Genomic DNA, 24,389 nt, shown 5'->3' with positions numbered 1-24,389 from the left:
AAATCTATTTTAGACTATATTAAAAATAACATTTTAAAATCAGCAACAAAAATTATGTATTATGCAGACAATCCACTTGGGAAAAACCTCCCGAGTAGCTGGGACTACAGGTGTGTACCACTACACCTGGCTAATTTTTGTATTTTTTGTAGCAACAGGGTCTCATCATGTTGCCCACACTGGTCTTGAACTCCTGAACTCAAGCTACCCACCTGCCTCCCCAGGCGTGAGCCACCATGCCCAGCCGTTGTACCTTTTCATAGGAAAGAACTTTAAAGGCAAAACATGATATTCAATAGTTATAAAATGATATATATGATGAAGTTAAATAGAAGCTCCACACGAGAAAATATCTGCAACATGTGTAACAAGGAAAATTCAGACTACATGAAACCCTCCTATAAATAGGCTGCTCTCAAAGTGTGGTCTCTAGTCTTGAAGTTTTAGCATCCTCTGAGAACTTATTAGAAATGCAAATTCTAGGGCCCACCTCAAACCTGCTGAATCAGAAACTCAGGGTGAAATTCAGCAAGCTGTGTTTCTTTTCGGGTGAATCTGATACAAACTCAAATTTGAGAACCACAGCTTTAAACTATTAAAATGGGTATAGTAAATTAACAAGCATTCATAGATGGCATACAATGTCCAATAATGGCTAGAAGACGTATACAATCTAAAAATTAGAGAAGCAGTTTCACCAGCAACTATGCTAAATAAATATATAGTTCAGCCAGGAATGAGCATGCAGTCAACTGTAACTCTCATAGTGAGAAGTGAAAGGTTAAAACATAGTGAGAAGTGAAAGGTACTTCTTGGCATAGCCTTTTGGGATGTCCACTTCTTGGTATCACGCTAAGGAGATCCTAACATATGTACAGAAAGCAGCATAATTTTTTTTACCAAATAGCACTACGGTTTCTAATAGTCAAAAACTTGGAAACAATCAACATGATTCATCAACAGGAAACTGCTTAAACTACAGCAAACCCATCTTATGAACATATGTTCCACAGGTGTTAAAAGAACACAGAGATTTATGTATAAAAAAGTCTCCTAAAACATTAAAAAAAAAAAAAGAAAACCACTCCAAGGTGGTCCTTCTTGATACCACAGCTACTTAGATTTAGATCAGTTCTCTCCAAAAACCCTGTAACAATGACTCTATAAAAGCAGTAAACAAGAAAAAAGATGAGAGTAATAGAATTGGAAAGCCAAAGAACATATGAGTAAGTGTAACTGACTTAGCAGAAAGACCGAAGAACATCAAATCCTCAAACAACAAAGTAAGCAGAGACCGAATCTGATTCACAGTTATCAGATGCCCAAAAGTCTCAGGGATGGCTGTAGAAAGTTGTAGTGAAACTGAAATAAAACACGGTTAGCTGAAGTCAGTTTGAGAAACAGTTTTGCAGATCCCCATCCTTCAACGCATGGGCTAGTCAACGACCCTCCTCATCCCCAGCAAAAGACGGAAGGTTACTTCTTCAGGGAAAGAAGAAAAGGTCCAGAAGTGAGAGACACACCACTACTAAAAGTGTCACTGATTAGGCGTGGTGGCTCAAACCTGTAACCTCAGCACTTTGGGAGGCCAAGAAAGCAGGATAACTTGAGCCCAGGAGTTCAAGACCAGCATGGGTAACATAGTGAGACCCTGTCTGTATTTTAAAATATAATTAATTAAATTTAAAAGTGTCATTGAAAATAGGAAAATCAAGTGGAAAATTATATACTAAATGTGAGGACTCCCACAAACACACACAAATGGTCTTTCCCAGCTTGGTTCCCAAAACGCTGGCAGCTAGGTCTTTACCCTTTTAGCAGGTGACTGAAAGTCTCCACTCTGGGGAATGGAAACAGCCAAAGAGACAAGACCTAAAAATTATCGTATCATAACTTCTCCCAAGGAAATTTAAGTTTTTAAGTGCCCTATTCTTCAATGTAAGCAAATCACTAATTATATAAGAGAATATCTAATAAAGACAAGGAGAAAAAAAAGCAACATGGAGGAAACAAACTATGAATCAGGAAAAATGCTATAAAAAAAACCACTATTATTAATATCCTCAGAGAATAAAGATACTAAATTCATGAAGTAGGAAGAGAACGCTTAAGGAATTGTTTAACAAGATTATTCTAAAAGAGATTTTGGAAACTAAAAATGGTAGCAAAAAGGAAAAAATAGCATAGAACATCAAGCTGTTAAGAAAATCTCCAATAAGGTAGTAAAACAAAACCAAGAGATGGAAAGTAGGAAAAACAAAAATAATATACCAATCCTGAAATCCAACATCTTAACATTAGATGTTTTAGAAAGAAAGAACAGGCTGGGCACAGTGGCTCAAGCCTGTAATCCCAGCACTTTAGGAGGCCGAGGCAGGAAGATGGCTTGAGGTCAAGTGTCTGAGGCCAGAATGGGCAACATAACATAGCGAGACCCTGTCTCTACAAAAAAATGATTTTTAAAAATTAGACAGGGCCAGGTGCGGTGGCTAACATCTGTAATCCCAGCACTTTGGGAGGCTGAGGCCCGCGGATCACCTGAGGTCAGAAGTTCAAGACCAGCCTCACTCACATGAAGAAACCCCATCTCTACTAAAAATACAAAATTAGCTGGGCATGGTGGTGCATGCCTGTAATCCCAGCTACTTGGGAGGCTGAGGCAGAAGAATCACTTGAACCTGGGAGTCGGAGGTTGCAGTAAGCCGAGATCACACCATTGCACTCCAGTCCTCCAGCCTGGGCAACAAGAGCAAAACTCCATCTCCAAAAAAAAAAAATTAGGTGCAGTGAGCTGCAATCACACCACTGCACTCCAGCCTAGGCAACAGAGCAAGACACCATCTCCAAAAAAGAAAAGAGGCCAGGGGTGATGGCTCATGCCTGTAACCCCAACACGTAGGGAGGCCAAGGAGGGCGGATCATGAGGTCAGGAGTTCGAGACCAGCCTGGCCAACATAGTGAAACACCGTCTCTACTAAAAATACAAAAAAATTAGCCAGGTATGGTGGTGGGCACCTGTAATCCCAGCTACTTGGGAGGTTGAGGCAAGGAGAATCGCTTGAACCTGGCAGGCAGAGGTTGCAGTGAGCTGAGATTGTGCCACTGCACTCCAGCCCGGGCAAGTGTGAGATCCCATTGAAAAGAAAAGAGGCCAGGCGCGGTGGCTCAAGCCTGTAATCCCAGCACTTTGGGAGGCCGAGGCGGGCGGATCACGAGGTCAGGAGATCGAGACCATCCTGGCTAACACAGTGAAACCCCGTCTGTACTAAAAAAATACAAAAAAACTAGCCGGCCGAGGTGGCGGGCGCCTGTAGTCCCAGCTACTCGGGAGGCTGAGGCAGGAGAATGGCGTAAACCCGGGAGGCGGAGCTTGCAGTGAGCTGACATCCGGCCACTGCACTCCAGCCTGAGCGACAGAGCGAGACTCCGTCTCAAAAAAAAAAAAAAAAGAAAAGAAAAGAAAGAAGAGGGGAGAGGGGAGAGGGGACAGAGGAGAGGAGAGGAGAGGAGAAGAAAAGAGAAAAAATCAAAGTGATTCAAGAAAAATTCCCAGAAAATAAAACAGAGATTTCCAGACTGAAAGGGTCTATGAGGTACATGGCGGGATGATACTAGATAAAAACAGGCCCACACTAAATCATACAATTGAATATTTCAGAAACTGGGATTCCCCTAAACACTTGAGGATTAGGGAACAGAGAACATTTTGGGGGAGGAGGGGCCATATGCCAAGGGTCAGGAATCAGGACAGTTTTAGACTTTACCAGCAACAATGAAAAGCAGAAAACAACGTCCTCAAAATTCAGAAGGAATATCATTATCAAGTAGACTTATAAAGCTATTTAAAAATCAAGATGGGCCGGGCGTGGTGGCTCACATCTGTAATCCCAGCACTTTGGGAGGCTGAAGCGGGTAGATCATCAGATGTTATGAGATCAAGACCAGCCTAGTCAACGTGGCGAAACCTTGTCTTTACTAAAAATACAAAAAGCCAGGCACGGTGGAGGGCATCTGTAATTCCAGCTACTCGGGAGACTGAGGCAGGAGAATCACTTGAACCCAGGAAGCAGAGGTTGCAGTGAGCAGAGATTGTGCCACTGCACTCCAGCCTGGGTTACAGAATGAGACCCCAACTCAAAGTAAGAAAGAACAAAACAAAACAAAACAAAATAATAAAATAAAATCGAAATTGTTACCCAATTGTTCAAACATCTTTTATTGGCTTATCTCTCTTTTCTTTTTGGATTTAAAATGCCACCTTTAGCATATATAATTATATATTACTGTTTTGCTTACCTTTAACAGAAAACTTAATTGCTTTAGATGGTAGTGGTCTTCCTGCATAAGTGTCTGCATTACTTTCATTCAACACAACTTGTAATTTCAAGGTATAATTCCCCAACTTCTGAATGTTTTCTGGATAAATTAAGAAGAAATTAAAAATCAAGTCAACACAATACCAACGTATTTTTTAACATTCAGAATAAGAACTCACCCATTTTTTTAAACCAGTAAGGCCATTTTCCTCCATGTTGACTAATATGCGAAATAATCTCTTTATTTCCACTTGAACCTTAACAAAAGAAAAAAGAAACAATAATCTCTTGAGAAATTTAACATAAAACATGAAAAATGCAATGTCACATTGGCAACAAATACCTATTTGCTGTATTTTAAAACCTGCTTTGAAGCTTCAAAAGATCTAACACTATCCTATGAAAATGAACAGCAATAATAAAAGTTAACTCTTCAATTCATTAAAATCTCTTTATTTCAAGTCTTTACTTGTAAACTCTTTCACTTTATTTAAAACTACTATTTAAAGAGAAAGGAAGACAACAGAATAGACAAATAACATGACCTCTCCAAAAAATTCCTTATTTATTGCCCACTCTAGAATTATATAATGCAAATATTCAAAAACCCAAAATTTTTTAAAAGGCAATTCATGAACAAAACCGAAATGTTTATCAAGTAGGTAACTGACCACACACACCAAAAACAGGGAGAGAGAGAAAAGTAGTCAACTTTACCCACTTGGAAACAGTACAATAGTGTATTATTCAAACTGTGAACTTTTATCTAAGAAGGAACACAGGAGTTCAACATAAAAGCATAACAGCCCCAGTGTGGTAGCTCATGCCTATAACCACAGCACTCTGGAAGGCTGAAGCCGAGAATTTGAGACCAGCCTGGGCAATATAGTGATGGCTTGTCTCTATAAATATTTAAAAATTAGCCGGGCATGGTCCGGCTAAATAGTCCCAGCTACCTGAGAGGCTGAGATGGGAGGACTGCGTGAGCCCAGGAGGTCAAGACCACAGTGAGCTATGAAAGTACCAGTCTGGGCAACAGAGCAAGACCTTGTCTCAAGAAAAAAAAGCAAAAGAAACTCTGGATACTTTGAACACTTCAGTAGGCAACAGCACTGCATGTCCCATGAAAAACTGGGAGTGAATCCTCTGTGTGAGAAGGGGAGAGAGCAACTGAAGCCAGTGGGAGCTCCTTGGCCCTACCAAGCACTGGATCTGACTTGGAGAGCACTGGGGAGAGTGGGAAGTGCTCCACTCATACTCCTAGACCCAGTGGGTGCAAATAGAAGGAGGTCATTCCCAATCCTAAGTCACAGGGGGCTGCACAGAAACCTGCCAGCCAGCATAGGTGGCAGTCACTGGTATGGAGAATCTCCAGACTAAGATTTGTGATCTATTATTGAGAAGAGCAGCCTCCACAACCAGAATTGAGAGGCAAGTGTAACATGGGCCTCAGCCATGGGTAAGAGAATTGGGGGCCCCTGCTTTGTAGAGCCAGACTGGGAGGGGTATGGCCTGAAGCCTGGTTTTTGTCCCTGGCAGGAAGTTTTGCAGCCTGAGACAGATTCACAATCTGAGGACAGACTGCCTGGGACTTGGCTGGCTATTTCAGCTTGCTGCCAATAGCAGAAGGTAGGAGGGAACTCAACCAGGTCAAAACTGTAGAGAACCAGGTCCCACTATCACCTGCTAGGTTGTAGAGCCCTAGCAACCCCACTTTCCCCGTGCTGGATCTTTGGCAAGGCATTGGTTGCTCTGCTCCTCCCTGAAGCATTGCTTCAGGGGCCTGAGAACTACCTTGCAACCCCTGCAAGGGCTGGTGCTTGTGTCCACTGTTGAGGTGGCCAAAATGCAGGATTCTCCGACCCAGCCCTGCCTAGCTTTGTCCTCCCCAACTGCCTCAGGGGCAGAGCACAGGACTGGGACCCCTGGAAGTTACACAGCCCAGTTCATCATCTAGGACATCAGAGTACTTCTGGTTAACAAAGGTAACCCATAAATGCTACTACAACAGCTGCATCCAGCTCTTACCTTCTAGCACCACATACTGGACAGGAGGCCAACCTGCACAGCCCATTAAAACATCTGCTAAAACAATCGCGCAGTGCTCAGGAAGGAGACAAGCTCTGCCACCACCTCTGCTACCACAATTGCCCATACCACTGCAGCTACACAGGAAGCCCTGAGACTGCTCACCCGCCCGATACATTACTACAATAGCCAGCACTGGAGAAAGGCACCACACTAAGGCTATTTATAAACAAGGAAATCATACATAACTTATGTCACTGAATATACCCAAGAAGCAAAGTCAAAAGAATCTATTAAACATACATCATAGACACATTGTCAAGGAAAAAATAAGTCCTGCCCCAACAAAAGTAAATTCAAAAATAAAAATAAGCAACTACTCCTCCAGATGCAAAGGAAATGAGCCCAATACAGAAAATATTTTTTTAAAAAGGCGCCATGACAGTTCCAAAGCAACACAGTAATTCTCTAACAATGGATCCTAACCAAAAAGAAATCTTTGAAATATTAAATTAAAAATTCAAAATACTGATTATTTTATTTCTTGAGATATGGTCTTGCTCTATTGCCCAGGGTGAATTTCAGTGGCACAATCATAGCTCACTGCAGTCTCATGGGCTCAAGTGATCCTCCCACCTCAGCCTCCTAAATGGCTGGGACTACAGGTCTGCACTGCCATGCCCACCTGTTAAATTAAAAAAAAATAATTTTTTTTTTTTTTTTTTTTTTTTTTTGAGACGGAGTCTCGCTCTGTCACCCAGGCTGGAGTGCAGTGGCCAGATCTCAGCTCACTGCAAGCTCCGCCTCCCGGGTTTACGCCATTCTCCTGCCTCAGCCTCCTAAGTAGCTGGGACTACAGGCGCCCACCACCTCTTTTTTAGTAGAGACGGGGTTTCACCGGGTTAGCCAGGGTGGTCTCGATCTCCTGACCTCGTGATCCGCCCGTCTCGGCCTCCCAAAGTGCTGGGATTACAGGCTTGAGCCACTGCGCCCGGCCAAAAAAAATTAATTTTTAGAGAGACTGTCTCACTGTTTTGTCCAGGATAGTCTTGAACTCCTGACATCAAGCTATCTTCCCACTTCAGCCTCCTGGGATTACAGGCATCAGCCACCATGCCCAGCTAAAATACTGATTTTTAAAGAAGCTCTAAGAGATACAGGAGATATCTGAAAACTAATATAAAGTAATAAGAAAATGAAATTCAGGATATGAACAAGAAATTTACTAAAGGCATAGTTTTTTATTTTTTAAAAAAGGAACTTCCGGAATAAAAAAATTCATGGAAGGAATTACAAAATACAGTTGAAAGCAAACAATGGACTAGACCAAGCAGGAGAATCTCAAAATGTGAAGATAAATCTGTTGAATTAATCAATCAGACAAAATAAAGAAAAAAGAATTTTAAAAAATGATCAAAGCCTTCTCGAAGTATGGGTCAATGTAAAATAGTCAAACCAACAAAATCCTAGGTAATCCCAAGGGAAAAGAAAAAGCAAAAACTTTAGAAAACCTAGTTGAGGAGGCCGGGCGCAGTGGCTCACGCCTGTAATCCTGGCACTTTGGGAGGCCGAGGCAGGTGGATCACGAGGTCAGGAGATCGAAGCCATCCTGGCTAACACGCTAACACGGTGAAACACCGTCTCTACTAAAAAATACAAAAAATCAGCCAGGCGTGGTGGCGGGCGCCTGCAGTCCCAGCTACTCGGGAGGCTGAGGCAGGAGAATGGCGTGAACCCAGGAGGCGGAGTTTGCAGTGAGCCGAGATCGCACCACTGCACTCCAGCCGGGGCAACAGAGCAAGACTCCGTCTCAAAAAAAAGAAAAAAAGAAAACCTATTTGAGGAAATAATTGTCAAGGAAAACTTCCCTTGTCAACAAGAGATCTATACATCCAAACAATAAGAGGCTCAAAGAACACCAGGCAAAAACACTGCAAGAAAGGCCTCACTACAATATATAGAAATTAGACTGCCTAAGGTCAATGTGAAGGCAAATATCCTAAAATCAGCAAGAGAAAAAGTATTCAGTCACCAGTAAAGGAAAATCCATTAGACTAACAGTGGATTTCACAGCAGGTACCTTACAAGCTAGTAGAGACTAGGATTTTATTTTTTCTGTTTTTTACAATTCTGCTCCATCTGTAGGATTCTGTTTTCAAAGTGCTGGGGGTGGGGAGCAGGAGGACTGTCAACCACAAATTTTGTGTCCTGCTAGAATAAGCTTCATAAATGGAGGCAAAATAAAGTCTTTCCCAGAGAAGCAAACCCTGAAGAAATTCACCACCCCTAAACTAGATCTACAAGAAACACTCAAAGGAGTTCTAAACATGGAAACAAATGATCAATACTAGCCATCATAAAAACAAGAGAGTATAAAATTCACAGGTCTTATAAAATAATTATACAAGGCAGGAAGAGAAAAAAATCAAATAGCAACACAACAGAATCCCACCAAACCACAAAGACAGATAGGAGGGAAAAAAAAGAAAGAATCTACAAAGCAACTAGATAACAACATTATGACAGGAGCAAAACCTCACATATAAATACTAACCTTGAATGTAAATCGATTACATGCTCTACCTAAAAGATATAGACTGGCAGTAACGGATTTTTTTAAATGAACCAACTAAATGCTACTTACAATAAACTCATATTACTCGTAAAGACAATTATAGACTGAAGGTGTGGAAACAGCTATTCCATACAAACAGAAACCAAAAGTGAGCAAGAGTAGCTGATATCAAATAAAATAGACTATAAATCAACAACAGTTAAAAAAAAATTATATAATGTTAAAGCGATCAATTCAACATGAAGATACAATTCTAAATACATATGTACCAAATACCAGTGCCCAAATTCATAAAACATATATTAGTAGACCTAAGAAGACACAGAAAGCAATACAACAATGACGGATTCAACACCCTACTTGATAGCACTAGATGGATCATGGAGACAGAGAACTAACAAAGAAACATTGGATTTAAACTGGCCTTTAGACCAAATGGACCTAAGCAAACATTTACACAACATTCTACCCAACAATATGCAGAATATACATTATTCTGCAGAATATACATTATTCTCATCAGCCAACGGAACATTCTCCAAGACAGGTCATACATCAGGCCACAAAACAAATCTCAATACATTTTGAAAAAATCAAAATCATATCAAGTAACTTCTTGGACCATCGTGGAATAAAACTAGAAATCAATTCCAAGAGAAACTCTCAAAACTATAAAATACTTGGATCAAACAGCTTGCTCTTAAATAACCTTTATGTCAATGATAAAATTGATATGAAAATTTAAAATACATATACGTATTTTGAGACGGAGTCTCACTCTGTTGCCAGGCTGGAGTGCAGTGGTGCAATCTCAGCTCACTGCAGCCACTGCCTCCCAGGTTCAAGTGATTCTCCTGCCTCAGCCTCCCGAGTAGCTGAAATTACAGGTGCACATTACCACACCCGGCCAATTTTTGTACTTCTTAGTAGAGATGGGGTTTCACCATGTTGGCCAGGACAGTTTATGATGTATCTTAAAGAAAGTATGCCTATATTTGCCTTTTACTGCTGGATTTCTCAACTTGTACCAATAGAAAAAGAAATATGTTCTAGAAACATCTTCTCAATATTTGCTTTAAAAAAGGGTGCAATTATAAATCAGACAGCAAATCACCATGAAAAGTTCTCTAAAAAGACCCAAGCAACTTTCTGATTTTTGAAGCATTTATTCAACAAATATTTAATTACCTCCTATATACAAAGTACTAGAAAAAGGTTAAAGAAAACAAAATCATTGCTTTCCTGGAGTTTTTAATCTTGTAGAGCAAGGGGACTGGCAAACTACTGGACTGCCAAGGGCTGCATTCATCTACAACAGACTTATGTAATCATAAGAAACAACTTACGGCCCTCTAAGCCTAAGTATTTATTTACTACCTGATGCTTTCCAAATAGTTTGCCACCCCTGTCCTAGAGGGGAAAGACACATTTAAGGAACAAAATTTGGTCTAGAGTTGGGAAAACCGGGGTTTGATGAGAACCAAAAGAAAACAGTTGTGGTTAGAGGTATGGTGAGTGAGGACAAGATCAAGTTGGAAAGAGGGGAAGGGCCAGATCATGCGTGGAGTATTGCAGAGCTATGACTAGTTTCCTAGGCCACTAAAGATGAAATAATATAAAACAGAGTGATATACACAGTTCTGCAATTCAAAAAAAATCACTTTGGGGTAAAATGAAAATGAGCTGGAGCAGTGCAAGAGTGAATTCAAGAGGACTTTTCATTGAGGCAGCTACTACATGGTTAAAATGAGAGACCATGATGACTTGGACTTGAATGGGCAGAATGAAGATATACAGTTGTCCATTGGTTTACGCAGAAGACTGGTTCCAGGATTCCATATGTATACCAAAATCTGCACATACAACTCCTGGGGTTGGCCCTGCAGAACCTGCATATATGAAAAGTTGGCCTCTGTTTATGTGGGTTTCAAATCCCACAAAAATGATTTTCAATCTGCATTTTGTCCACATGTAAGTGGACCTGCACAGTTGAAACCCATGTTGTTCAACAATCAACTGTACTTTAGTGTAATCCTTGGTGATAGATTGGTTACAAGGGATTAAGAAATAAATGGAAACACCAATCCTTTTCAAACTCTTCCAAAAAATTAAAGAGGAGAGAACACTTCCTAACTCATTCATTTTTTGAGGTCAACATTATCTGATACCGAAGCCAGAGAGAGACATCAAAAAAAAAAAAAAAAACCAGAAACCACAGACCAAAATCCCTTATGAATATTGATGCAAAAATTCTCAACAATATGCTAGCAAGCCAAATTCAGCACAATTTTAAAAGAACTCACCTTAGTCTATTTAGTGTTGCTGTAAAGGAATACCTGAGGCCGAATAATTTATAAGAAAAGGATGTTTATTTGGTTCACAATTCTGCTGGCTGGAAGACTAGGCATCTGGATGAAAGCCCAAGGCTGCTTAGCTGCTTCCACTCATAGTGGAAGGTGAAAGGGAGCCAGTGTATGCAGAGATCATACGGCAAAAGAGAAGTGAGGGAGGTGCCAGGCTCTTTTTAACAACCAGCTCTCATGGGAAATAATAGAGTAAGAACTCACTCAATAAGCCCTTCATGAGAGATCTGAACCTATGACTCCAAAACCTCCCATTAGGTCCCACCTCCAACACTGGGGATCAAGACAAATATCCAAACTATACACAATAACTAAGTGAGATTTATTCTTGGAATGCAAGGATGGCTCAACAAATAAAAAACAATCAAGGCTATGTGCAGTGGCTCATGCCTGTAATCCTAGCACTTTGGGAGACTGAGGCAAAAGGTCATTTGAGGCCAGGAGTTTCAGACCAGCATGGGCAGCATTGTAGACCCTGTCTCCACCACAAAAAAAAAAAAAGAGAGAGCCATGATGGCTCAGGCTAGCTGTCCTGGTGCATAAGGAGGCGAGGCTACGCGCTTGAGGCCAACCTGGGCAACATTTTAAAAACAACTCTCATCCACTGATAAAAAGAAAAAAAAAACTAGCTGGGTGCAATGAGCATGCCTGTAGTCCTAGTTACTAAGGAAGCTGACGTGGGAGAACCACTTGAGCCCAGGAGTTCGAGGCTGCAGTAAGCCACAATTGTGCCACTTCATTCCAGCCTGGGTGACAGAGTGAGACCCTATCTCAAAAAACAAAAACCAACCAATCAATGCAATACATCACTTTGAGAGAATAAAGGAAAAAACCTACATAATTATCTGGACTGATGCAGAGAAACATTTGGGAAAACAATACTCTTTCATGATAAAAACACTACACAAGGAATAGAAAGAAACTTCTTCAACATGATAAAGGCCTTATATAAGACCCACAGTTAACATCACATATACTCAACTGTGAAAGACTTAAAGCTTTTCCTCTAACATCAGCAACAGGACATGGATTCTCATTTTAGTCACGTCTTTTTTTTGTTTTTTGAGACGGAGTCTCGTTCTGTTGCCCAGGCTGGAGTGCAGTGGCCGGATCTCAGCTCACTGCAAGCTCCGCCTCCTGGGTTCACGCCATTCTCCTGCCTCAGCCTCCCGAGTAGCTGGGACTACAGGTGCCTGCCACCTCGCCCCGCTAGTTTGTTGTATTTTTTAGTAGAGACGGGGTTTCACCGTGTTAGCCAGGATGGTCTTGATCTCCTGACCTCATGATCCACCCGTCTCGGCCTCCCAAAATGCTGAGATTACAGGCTTGAGCCACCATGCCCAGCCCATTTTAGTCACTTCTATTCAACATAGTATTTGAAGTCCTAGCCAGACCAATTAGGCAAGAAAAAGAAATAAAAGGCTTCTACTTTGGAAAAGAGTAAGTTATTTCCGTTCATAAATGACATGTTCACATATGCGAAAAACCTAAATAATCCAATAAAAAAAATCCTGGTATAGCTATTAAACTCAGCAAAGTTACACATACAAAACCATGTTCACAGATTGAACGACTTATAATTTTTAAGGTAAAAATAACACTCAAAATGATCTGCATATTCACTGTAATCCCTACCAGGATCTTAACGGTGTTTTCTGCAGAAATAGAAAAACACATCCTACATTCATAGGTAATCTCCATAGACCCAAATAGCCAAAACAATCTTAAAAAACAAGAATAAAGTAGGAGCACTCACACCTCCTGATTTTAACACTTACAAAGCTACAGTAATCAAAACAGTGCAGCATGGGCATATGAACAGACATATAGACCTAGGGAACAGGGAGCCCAGAAATAAACTCTCATATATGTGGACAACTGACTTTCAACAAGTGGGCCAAAACAGTTCAATAGAGAACATATAGTTTTTGACAAATGGTGCTGGAAAAACTGGGTATCTGCAGGCAAAAGAAGATTTCCATATGAAAAGAAGTTAACCATATGCAAAAGTTAAGGTCAAATGGATCAAAGTAGTAACCATAGAGCTAAAACTATAAAATTTGTAAGGAAAAAACATTCAGGAAAAGCTTCATAACACTGAATTTAGCAACAATCTCTTGGATAAGACACCAAAAGCACATGCAATAAAAGAAAAAAGAGACTAATTGTTTTGCAAAATTGAAAACTTTTGTGCATCACAGTTACCATCAACAAAGTGAAAAAGCAACCCATAGAGTGGAAGAAAATATCTGTAAATCATTTATCTGATAAGGGATTAATATCCAGGATTATAAAGAACTCCTACAACTCAACAACAACAAAATTTTAAAATGGCCAAAGGACCTGAATAGACCTCTGTCCAAAGAAGATAAACGGATGGCAATAAGCTCATAAAAAGATGCTCAAAATCACTGAATATTGGGGAAATGCAAATCAAAACCACAATAATCTTTAGTAGGAAAAAGGGGAAAAGAAAATCCACAGTAAGATACCCCTTCATATCTGTTAGGATGGCTATTAACCACCCCCCACAAAAAAACCAACAGGAAATAACAAGTGTGGGTGACATGGAGAAACTGGAATGTACAGTGGGGCGACCACTGTGGAAAACAGTATGGTAGTTTCTCAATAAATTAAATAATAATATGACCCAGCAAGTCCACTTCTGGGAATATATCTAAAACGAACAAAAGCAGGGACTCAAAAGGACCATTTGTATACCAATGTTCACAGGAGCATTCTTCACAATAGACAACAGGTGAAAGTAACCTGAGTATCCATCAAACAAATGGATAAACAAAATATGGTATATATATATATATACACAAGGGAATATTATTCAACCTTAAAAAGGAATGGGAATTCTGACACACTATGCTAAGTGAAACACGCCAGACACAAAGGACAAATATAATTCCATTTTTATGAGGTACCTAAAATAGTCAAATTCAGAGATAGAAAGTTAAAAAGTAGTTATGAGGGCAGGGAGAAAGGAGTAAAGAGTTATTACTATAGAGTTTCAGTTTGAAATGTTGAAAAAATGCTTTAGATGGACAGTGGTAATGGTTGCACAACAATATGAATGTACTTAATGCCACTTGATAAATTTTATGTTAATATGTGTTATTTATATATATATATATAATTATTAAAAATAGAAGCAGGGACCAGCCTGACCAATATGATGAAATCCCATCTCTACCAAAAATTAAAAAATTAGCTGGGAGTGGTGGCATGCGCCTGTAATCCCAGCTACTCAGGAGGCTGAGAGAGGAGAATTGCTTCAACTCAGGAGGCGGAGGTTGCAATGAGCCTAAATCATGCATTTGCATTCCTGCTTGGGCAACAAGAAGGAAGCTGTGTCTCAAAAAAAAAAAAAAAAAAAAAAAAAAACAGAAGCAGGAAGGTCATGGAAGGTGCTGCACTGCTGGCTTTGAAGATGAAGGAATGAGCGTGGCTTCTGTGTGATTTACTTATTTTATTTATTTTATTTTTTAGAGACAGGCTGTTACTTTACCACCCAGGTTGGAGTGCAGTGGCGTGATTATAGCGCACTGTGGCCTCAAACTCCTGGGCTCAAGCAGTTCTTCTGCCTCAGCCTTCCGACTAGCTGGGACTATATAGGCTCGTGCCACCAAGCCCAGCTGAGAGTAACTTCTAAAGGGCAGAAAAGGCAAGGCTCACCTAGAACCTCCAGGAAAAAATGCAGTCCTGAAGACACTTTAATTTTAGCCCAGTGAAACCTGTTTTGGACAACGACTAATTCTGTAATTATTACTGTAATATTAGAACTGTAATAATACATATATGCTTATGTAAATTCCTACTGCAAATTCTTCTACATATACGTATCATACCTTTACTTTAGCCCACAGTTACCTACATGAAAAAATTCAAGATAAAGTATTTTTTAAAAACCTTAGAAAAATATCCACCAAGAAAATGAGCTATTCATAACATTACTGAAATTCCTAACTTCAGTAAACTTTGCTGTGGCTATCAGATTGCTAGGTCTTCAATAATTACATGAAGATGTTTAATTTGATATTATTTTTAAAAACAATACTAAAGACCCAAATTAGTTTGTATACTTACAATGTAAAATAACTTTGAGCTCAACCAGGAGTTTTTTTGACCCTCCGTGACTTGTTCCTGGAAGCTTTTGCATTGCTTCCCCTTTTTTATTCAATATTTCAATTCTTAATGCACCTATGAGTCAAAAATTAAAAGTATCTTAATTACACCCAAAAATTTGCTGAATCTGCCAAATCTTCCCATTGCATTTTAATATCTCATGAGCTTTTACATATTGGAAATGTAAGACAAAAGCAAAGCACACTTTTTGGTATTAGAAAAATAAACATACCAATAGGGGTTCCAGCAGGCCTAATCTCATTAGGCAATAATTCATCTCCTTCAGGCCAAGTTACTGACAATCTATCAGGGAGCCTGTTATGAAACCGGTATATTAATGTTCCACAAACTTTGTTAATTATGATCTTAATTAAAAACATACAGGTTATTAGAAACTTAAATATGTATTGCTGATCTATTTTAAAAGGTTAAATCTGGAATTATTTATGATTAATAATCTAAAAAAGTTTTTCCTCCCTAACCATTCCTGTGGCTACTGGAAAAAAAAAACCTTTTGGAATTAAAAGCCAGAAACTGTTAAATTTTTATGATTTTTTTTTTCCTACTTGTTTATAGTACAAGTTACCTTTAGAAGACAGGATAACCCCTAAGAATCAAAATTCAATAAGAATCTGTTCTCTTGATAGTGAGTTCTCAGGAGAGCTGATGATTTTTAAAGTGTTTGGCAGTCCCCCCTTCCCTATCTTTCTCTTCTGCCACCCATGTAAGACATGGCTTGCTTCTCCTTCCCCTTATGCCATGATTGTAAGTTTCCCGAGGCCTTCCTAGCCATGCACGACTGAGTCAATTAAACCTCCTTTCTTTATAAATTACCCAGTCTCAGGTAGTATCTTTACAGCATGTGAAAACGAACTAACACACTCATCTTTACCTCTCAGCATGTATTGTAATATTCTAGTTGTAGGCCGAACTGAGTTTTTTGAAAACATGTTAATCATAGTGCCTATAAGAGTGACACTTTAGATATATAAGATTTCCTTTTTTGTCTACAAAACAAATGCAGATTTCTGTTTGTATAACTAGACCTCTTAATTTTTTTTAACAAGAAGTTCATCTCAATAGGTACAATATCTAAGACTACAAATGCCCTAATAGCAGAGTAAATGACATACTCCAAAATACTTAACAGCACAATTCTTTTCAATTTTTCTTATTTTTGTCATGCATCTTGAAGTGTGACTTACCTTGCCATTTCATCTTCTACATACTTTCTAACAGCTTTCTCAGCAACTGTCCTATCCAGCTTTGCAATTGGCACAGTTCTTACCTCATCATATAGTGCCTGAGGTTCCTGAATAAATAAATTTATCAACATTTCAAATAAAACTATTTAAATCTAGCTATAACAAAAACAAATACCCATTTGTTTCTTCCAAAGAAATATATTTTATCCTAATTAAGTACATAAATAACAGTAGCTATTCTTATATTACACCATAGTGTTTGTTTATATTTTTTACATAACCTCTGTAGTCCTAACAAATCAAATATTAACAAGAAAGCATGGTATAGGGAAAAAACCCACTCCGGTTTTGTAGTTACTCATTCCTGAGATAGAATTCTGGCTGCAATGTTTACTAGTTAGTGGGCCCTAGAGGAAATACGACTTTATAAAATTAATGTGGTAACTAGTTATAATGTATATATGTTTACAAAAACTGAGCATGTTAAATTGTACAGATTATTAAAAAATCAACTATGACACATAAAAATTCACATAAAAACTACAACCACTTTATCCAATGTACAACTAGTCACAAACAAAATATACTGTATCTTAACAATTATGCAAGAGTATTTCAGTATTATTACTTGCTGTCTTACCACTGCAATTTGAACCTCTCCTCCAGTAGCATACACTTCTCCATCATGATCGCCATAAAGAAAAAATCTTACTATGCTTCCATAAAAGAGAGGAAGTGTCTTGATTGTCTTGACCTAATATTGTTTTTTAAAAACAAAAACTTCAGTATTAAGATTTACTAAGAGAAACAGGCTTAATAATAATTTCACATAACTTCTTTATTACAAAGTAAAAAACCTTGGTAACTATCATTAGAAAAACTAATGAAAACCGCATTCTAATATTCAAATAAAATTGTATTTCTGAAGTTCTGTACTTAACAAATTGTTGTAAAAATACCGCAACTTCTTTATACAAATGTGTCAGAATTAAGCATGTGTCTTACAAGTCCATAATTCCTTCAAATTCAATTATAATGAATACCAACGCACCTGAAACCTTTTTTTCCCCATAAAATTCTGCTCTCAGACGATGAACAGCAATTCATAAACTCGACAAGTTAACATTATTTTTCAAACACATCAGCTCAAAACTTGCGTATCATATTTCTTCTTCTTACTTCGCTTAAAAAATCTAAGGCAAATTTCCACTACTCCAATTCAGAAATTCCCAACAAGGACTACAAGAGTTTATCCAGAACCTACCTTTCCTGCCCCATTTCTCAACTATTTCTCTTCACACATACAATAAGCAGCAGGACAACCCAACTCTTACTACTTGTTTTTCTGCACTTACCTGTGCACATCTCTATGCTCAGATTATCTTCTAGAAAGCACTTTACTCCATCACCACTGAGCATTTGACTAAAATCATCACTCCTTTCTTCTTGTAACTCTTCACTTGGCTCCAGGGATGTCATATTCTGCTAGTTTCCTTCTATCTCACCAGCTTATCCCTGCCAGTCTCCTCTGACAGCTCCTCCTTTTCATTCTAACCACTAAATGTTGGGAAAGCTCCAGGCTCAATCCTTTTATCTCTTTAGCTATATTCACCAAGTATAGGTGATCTCATCCAATTCTATAGCTTTAAATGTACAATGGTGTCTCTAATTTATGGACAGAACAGACAGCCTTCTACCTTGTAATTATCATCTGTGTAAACCTCAGCCTCTACCCCTTTCAAAGTCCACACAAATGCTACTTCTTTTCTACACATGTGATTTTGCATATGTTTTAAATTAAATTAAATATTATTTAAAAAATGACAATAAGTTATACCTACCAGCTGTCCTGCTTTGTATATCTTTCCATCCCATTCTATTGCTGCATATGTTGCCCAGGGACCTTGTTTTTTAGAAGGAAGATCAGGACGTGTAATTATTCCCTTAAAAAGCGTAAATTTTATTTGTTTATCATACTTTTCATGACAATCCTTCAGCCACAAAGCAAATTCTCTGTCAATTTTCATTCGCTGTTCCTGTAGAATTTTAAATGTTTTATGAAATATAGCTACTAGTAAACAAATATAACCATAAACATTTGTCATTCATTTTATTTTTTCCTTTCATATACTCCAATTCAGAAAACCTAATAAAAAATTAAATATTCTGCTGGATCCTTCCCCTGTATACATTTAGGATATTTCAAACAAACGCATTACCAAAGAAGAAAAATTTGGTATCATTCTTAGAACCAAGGTCTCCGTGGTCAATATCAACAATAAAACCTTCCTTTCCACCTTTAACTCCTAGGATACACTAAAAACTGATGAACCCTTACTGCCTGGGAGGAGAATTAGCTAGCTCCACAAAAGGGATGAGTGGAGGCCTTCTAACTGTAAACCACATTTTCAGTGCGACGATAAAAACCTCACTGTGTATCAAGTACTTTATAAACGTGAATACAATATACAAACAGTAAATCTGCAGTAGTAAAATTTCACTGGGGAAAACAATTGAGAAAAAGATGTCAAAAAAGACTCCTTATGAAGGTGATAATGAAAAAAGGTTGAGAAACACTGTTATGCAAAATGTACTTCTTTTTAATTTTCTCTTTTATATATATAGCCTATTCAAAAAAACTCATAATATGAAAGTCAAGTGTATTCTAACAATACTTAAGAAGATGTGTTTTTGCCAACCATTCTTCACCCTGTTGGGAAAGAATAAGAAATCTCTGTTCAAGCATAACGTGTTATACACTTGTTTGATGCCTGCCTCTAGGACAATGAGGAGGTAAAGACAATCTCCGAATTACGTGCTTCACAGATGACAGTCTGTAAAGTTACAGAACTCCATTCCTTCTTATGTACCTTACACCATAATATACCATTTCCAAAGGAAAGTAAGGCAAAATTAAAAATAATTTCAGCCTAAGTTTTTGAAGCTTGCTGTCAAGAAGGATACTATCTTAGTTATTAATAAATTTGATTTTTTTAAAGTTATATGAATGAAAAAGAAATATATATACATGGTGAAGACTCAGAGGTCCAAAATGGTATACAGTTTCCAGGAAATGGCTGCTGCCCTTACTCCTATACCTAGGTTCCAACTCTTTCCCAAATCAGCAAATTATTGTCAGTTTGCCAGCTGACATGGAGATTAAATGATTAACTAGGAACCAGAAAATCTGACTACCAAAATGTTAAACTGCCCCTTCTAAAACTCTCAGGATGGATTCACTATCAACTAAATTACCAGATGCATTAATTCCAGGCACTCAATAACAGTCAAAGTACAATTCAGTAGGCATGTCAAGTTAATCTAGGGGAATAATATGCAGACATTCATTTTATAATATTCTTTCAACTTTTCTGTGTATTTGAACATTTCTTTTCCTCCTCCTTCTTTTTTTCTTTTTTTCCCAAATAGGGCGTCTCACTGTATTGCTCACACTGGTCTTAAACTCCTGGCCTCAAGCCATCCTCCTGCTTCAGCCTCTCAAGTAGCCAGGATTACAGGTGTGAACCGTTACGCGCAGCTTGAATGTTTCAAAATTGGAACATACATATTTTAAAAGTACAGTGTAACAAAGGAATAGAATTAACTTATTCTGGATAGCTTTTGAAAAGACCCATTGCTCAATAAATGTTGGATAACTAACACCATATTATAAATGAATTGTAAGTGCATAATAAAGGAGTAGTAACTCATTTTGATAAGGCCTTTCTCAGTGCAAAATTCTTAAAAAGCGTCCTAATCTTCTATGATTCAGAATCTTTATAAGAGCAAAATTAATTTCAACATCTTACAGGAATGACTGACTACAAACACTATGTACTATGCACTGTATTTATTGCCCAGCAATAAATTGATAATAAAATCATCTATTTCCTGGCAATTCGACATTAAACTACTGAAAGAGTAGTATCAAGTAAAAGTCTCTGAGGTCTGTGCACAGAATACAAGTACACTAGTATACTAGTTTCACTCAACTTTTTAACAAATTTCAAAGTGAAATCATTCTTGTTGTATCAACCAATGCATGTATTTTAATACCAATCAATCTCAAACCACCTTTTAGCTCAAAGTACTTCACAGTTTTACCCCATTTTTACCTTCAAGACTAGCTAAAAATCGCACAATTAGGTTATTCATGTACAAATATAGCCCTTAAAGCAAATACAATTGTTCATACACATTCTCATCAAGATGCTTCTGTGGCTTCTACTATGTCAAGGGCTACATATTAAGATCTTGGCCGGGCGCAGTGACTCACGCCTGTAATCCCAACATTTTGGGAGACCAAGGCAGGCGGATCACCTGAGGTCAAGAGTTTGAGACCAGCCTGGCCAACATAGTGAAACCCCATCTCTACTAAAAACATAAAAATTAGCCAGGCATGGTGGCACGTTTCTGTAGTCCCAGCTATTTGGGAGGCTGAGGCAGGAGAACAGCTTGAACCTGGGAGACAGAGGTTGCAGTGAGCCAAGACTGAGCCACTGCAATCCAGCCTGGACAACAGAGTGAAACTCCTGTCTTTAAAAAAAAAAAAAAAATTAATGAAGATATGTAAATTCTAGTCAAACCTAGTCTAATTAGCTTAAAATTTTTTAGCTATGTGAACATTTGACTGCTCATAAAAAATTTATACATCATAGTCTTTTGATGCAAAGTATCAACAAAAGCCTACACTGCTAGTGTCTTCTTTTACTTAAAAATAAAACATTTGCAAACATTCACAACTTTATATTTAAAAATCATACCTGTCCATTTAAAATCCTTGTAAAAAGGGTGTTCTTATCTTTCAATTTTAGCTCAAGATCCATAAACGTCAGTTTATTTGTGCTGACCTGGAATTTGTCATTAGTGAATAATGCACCAGATATTCTATTGTAGCATTCAATTGGTGCAAGCCCTCTCTTCTTAGGAGGAGTACACCAGTCAAAGCTTGAACAGAACACAATGTTAGTTAGTAAAAAAAATTAAGTGGTAAAAATATAATTTCAGCAAAAATCAAACTTACTCTTCAACTGATGTATATGGTATTAATCGTCCATTCCAAAAACATTCAAAAATAGGCCTTTTCCCTCTAGCTGCTTTCTCAAGTATGAAACAATCATCATCATCATCTTCATCTTTTAATTCTAGATCAAAAGGGCAAATGGAACAAAATGTTTACTGCTAAAATGTGAGAAATAATGAAACAAACATATATGATCTTTCAAATTGCATTCTATAAAACCTAAAGGTAGTTTTATACTCTGTCCACAAAAAGGCAGGTTTACAAAGTGGTTCCACATTATGAATGGTGTCTGTCATTTAAAAGTCAGTAATTACTTATATACGAACTAATGTACTAGCTGCTGGGCCTGTCATCTTTACACCTATTCATGAGGCTAAAAGAGTCTTACATCCAAAAAGATTATCCCCTGTAACAAAATCCCTCCTTCCTACAAATATAGGAGCTAAAATCCCGTATCTAAAATAGTTTCACAATTTTATCAGAACTAGCATGTTCACATGAAAATCACCTGAGAAATCTGACATCTAATAGCAGCGAGTTTACCTAGTTTGAACAAATTAGTGAATGATGCTAAAATTAAGCTTACTTTTTAGAAATTTCATTTTCAGATTTAAGTAAGCATGAAAAATGTACACAGAACTGTAAGATATATTAAGAGCATTAATTAGCACAATTTTCTATAATCTTATGTTTATTAGCAACACACTCTCATGTATCCAGATAAATTAGGATTAAACAACATGATCCTGACATATTAACATCTCAGCTAATGAACATTAGTTCATGGGCCTAAAACAAAACCTTCTCCCTAAAAGCCCTCACAAGAAGTCCCGTATATACAAGGTGCTTTCAATCAAACAAAACCACTTTGCTCTTAGAGAATCCCTCTGATTGATCACTCAACTTACTTGCTCTTCTTTTTAAGGCAGCATTTGAAAAAATTTGTATCTTTTTGTCTATTAGCATACAAAAATTGGAAATAGTAAATTTAAGAAGTCAGAGAGTGCCAGGCACAGTGGTTTACGCCTGTAATCCTAGCACTATGGGAGGCTGAGGTGGGAGGATTACCTGAGTTCAGGAGTTTGAGACTACCCTGGGCAACATGACAAAACGTTGTCTCTAATAAAATACAAAAAAATAAGCCTGGCATGGTCGTGGGAACCTGTAGTCCCAGTTACTCAGGAGGTTGATCCATGAGAAATTGCTTGAACCTGGGAGACGGAGATTGCAGTGAGCCTACATTGTGCCACTGCACTCCAACACGAGACTTTTGTCTCCAAAACACACAAAAAAAGCAAAAACGCCAGTGGAGCCACTGAGTAACAATACATACTGAGCAGGAGCACTTAATAAACAGTGCTGAGCACTATTCTGAGAAGTTGCCCCAGTTTTTAAATTTGATCTTCGCAACACCCCTATGAGGTGTGAACTACCCATATCCCAGATAAGCAAACTAAGGTAGGGAGTAGTTTGTCCAACAGAAAGTGGCAAAGATGGGATTCAAATCAGAAAATCTGGCTGCAGACCCTAGAAAACTAACAATGTACTCAGGAAGTATTCTGAAAGAAAAAGTTTAATATTGTTAACCTATCAATTCAATGCAATCCCAATAATCCCACTAGAATTATTATAAGTGAATGTACGAAGCTGATTCCAAAGTTATCTAGAAGAGCAAAAGTATTCTCAAAAAGGAACAATAGTGAAAATGTTTTGTCCCAAACATACCAAATTACAAGATAAAGCTACAAGACAGTATCATTACTCATATACAAAAAAAAAAAAAAAAAATAGTACCTTATAGTAAAGAATCTAGACCTATGTACTTATGGAAACTTTATATTATAAAAGTAATATTATAAAAGTTCTAACTATTGGGTAAATTATAACATTTAATAACTGGTGCTAAGAAACTGAATATGAATACCACATAGAAAATAATTGTTAAATCCCTATCTCTCTACTGGAAAAAAAAAAAAAAAAGGGCCGGGTGTGGTGGCTCACGCCTGTAATTCTAGTACTTTGGAAGGCCAAGGCAGGAGGACTATTTCAGGCCAGGATTTCAAGACCAGCCTAGGCAACATGGCAAGACCCCATCACTCAAAAATTTAAATAAATAAAATCCCACCTTACTCTACATACAAAAAAGGAAAACACAAATGCATTGACCATAAAATGACAACAAAATCAAAAAAGCTACAGATTTACATAATCTTGAGGTGTAAAAAGCCTTTCTACAGTAAGACAAAATCAGAAAGCAAAAAGAAAAAACTGATAGATATGACTGCATAAAGTGTAAAACTGCAACAAGGATAAAGAGAAGAGAACAGGCCAGGCGCGGTGGCTCAAGCCTGTAATCCCAGCACTTCGGGAGGCCGAGGCGGGCGGATCACGAGGTCAGGAGATCGAGACCATCCTGGCTAACACGGTGAAACCCCGTCTCTACTAAAAAATACAAAAAACTAGCCAGGCGAGGTGGCAGGCACCTGTAGTCCCAGCTACTCGGGACGCTGAGGCAGGAGAATGGCGTAAACCCGGGAGGCGGAGCTTGCAGTGAGGTGAGGTCCAGCCACTGCACTCCAGCCTGGGCGACAGAGTGAGACTCTGTCTCAAAAAAAAAAAAAAAGAGAGAAGAGAACATATAAACGATTAATATGCATACATATCTAAAAGTTTGGTTTCATAACAGAACTAAAAGAAGAGTTCATTAAAGATTTATTCATCTAGAAATGAACGTACATAAAAATC

At 38.1% G+C, this 24,389-nt stretch overlaps 1 protein-coding gene across 3 annotated transcripts in view; it reads right to left on the bottom strand.

Moving 5' to 3' along the window:
- The window catches only part of SMCHD1 (structural maintenance of chromosomes flexible hinge domain containing 1), a 151,870-nt gene that overhangs the window by 81,357 nt on the left and 46,124 nt on the right, over positions 1-24,389 (bottom strand). For all 3 annotated transcript variants that reach the window (XR_002735005.3, XM_023228532.3, XM_023228533.3), the window contains exons 11-19: positions 21,645-21,765; positions 21,385-21,568; positions 18,463-18,657; positions 17,262-17,375; positions 16,622-16,728; positions 15,649-15,731; positions 15,378-15,491; positions 4,496-4,573; positions 4,297-4,416 (exon numbers count right to left, since the gene is read on the bottom strand). Coding sequence is in view for 2 of the 3 variants with exons in the window: in XM_023228532.3 (XP_023084300.1) it covers positions 4,297-4,416; positions 4,496-4,573; positions 15,378-15,491; positions 15,649-15,731; positions 16,622-16,728; positions 17,262-17,375; positions 18,463-18,657; positions 21,385-21,568; positions 21,645-21,765 (1,116 nt within the window). In the remaining variant the exon portion in view is untranslated. The remainder of the gene's footprint in view (positions 1-4,296; positions 4,417-4,495; positions 4,574-15,377; positions 15,492-15,648; positions 15,732-16,621; positions 16,729-17,261; positions 17,376-18,462; positions 18,658-21,384; positions 21,569-21,644; positions 21,766-24,389) is intronic.

Source organism: Piliocolobus tephrosceles, chromosome 18 (assembly GCF_002776525.5).
Source record: "Piliocolobus tephrosceles isolate RC106 chromosome 18, ASM277652v3, whole genome shotgun sequence".
NCBI lineage: Eukaryota > Metazoa > Chordata > Mammalia > Primates > Cercopithecidae > Piliocolobus > Piliocolobus tephrosceles.
The sequence above is the reverse complement of the archived record's forward strand: the minus strand, read 5'-3'. Positions and strand labels throughout refer to the sequence as shown.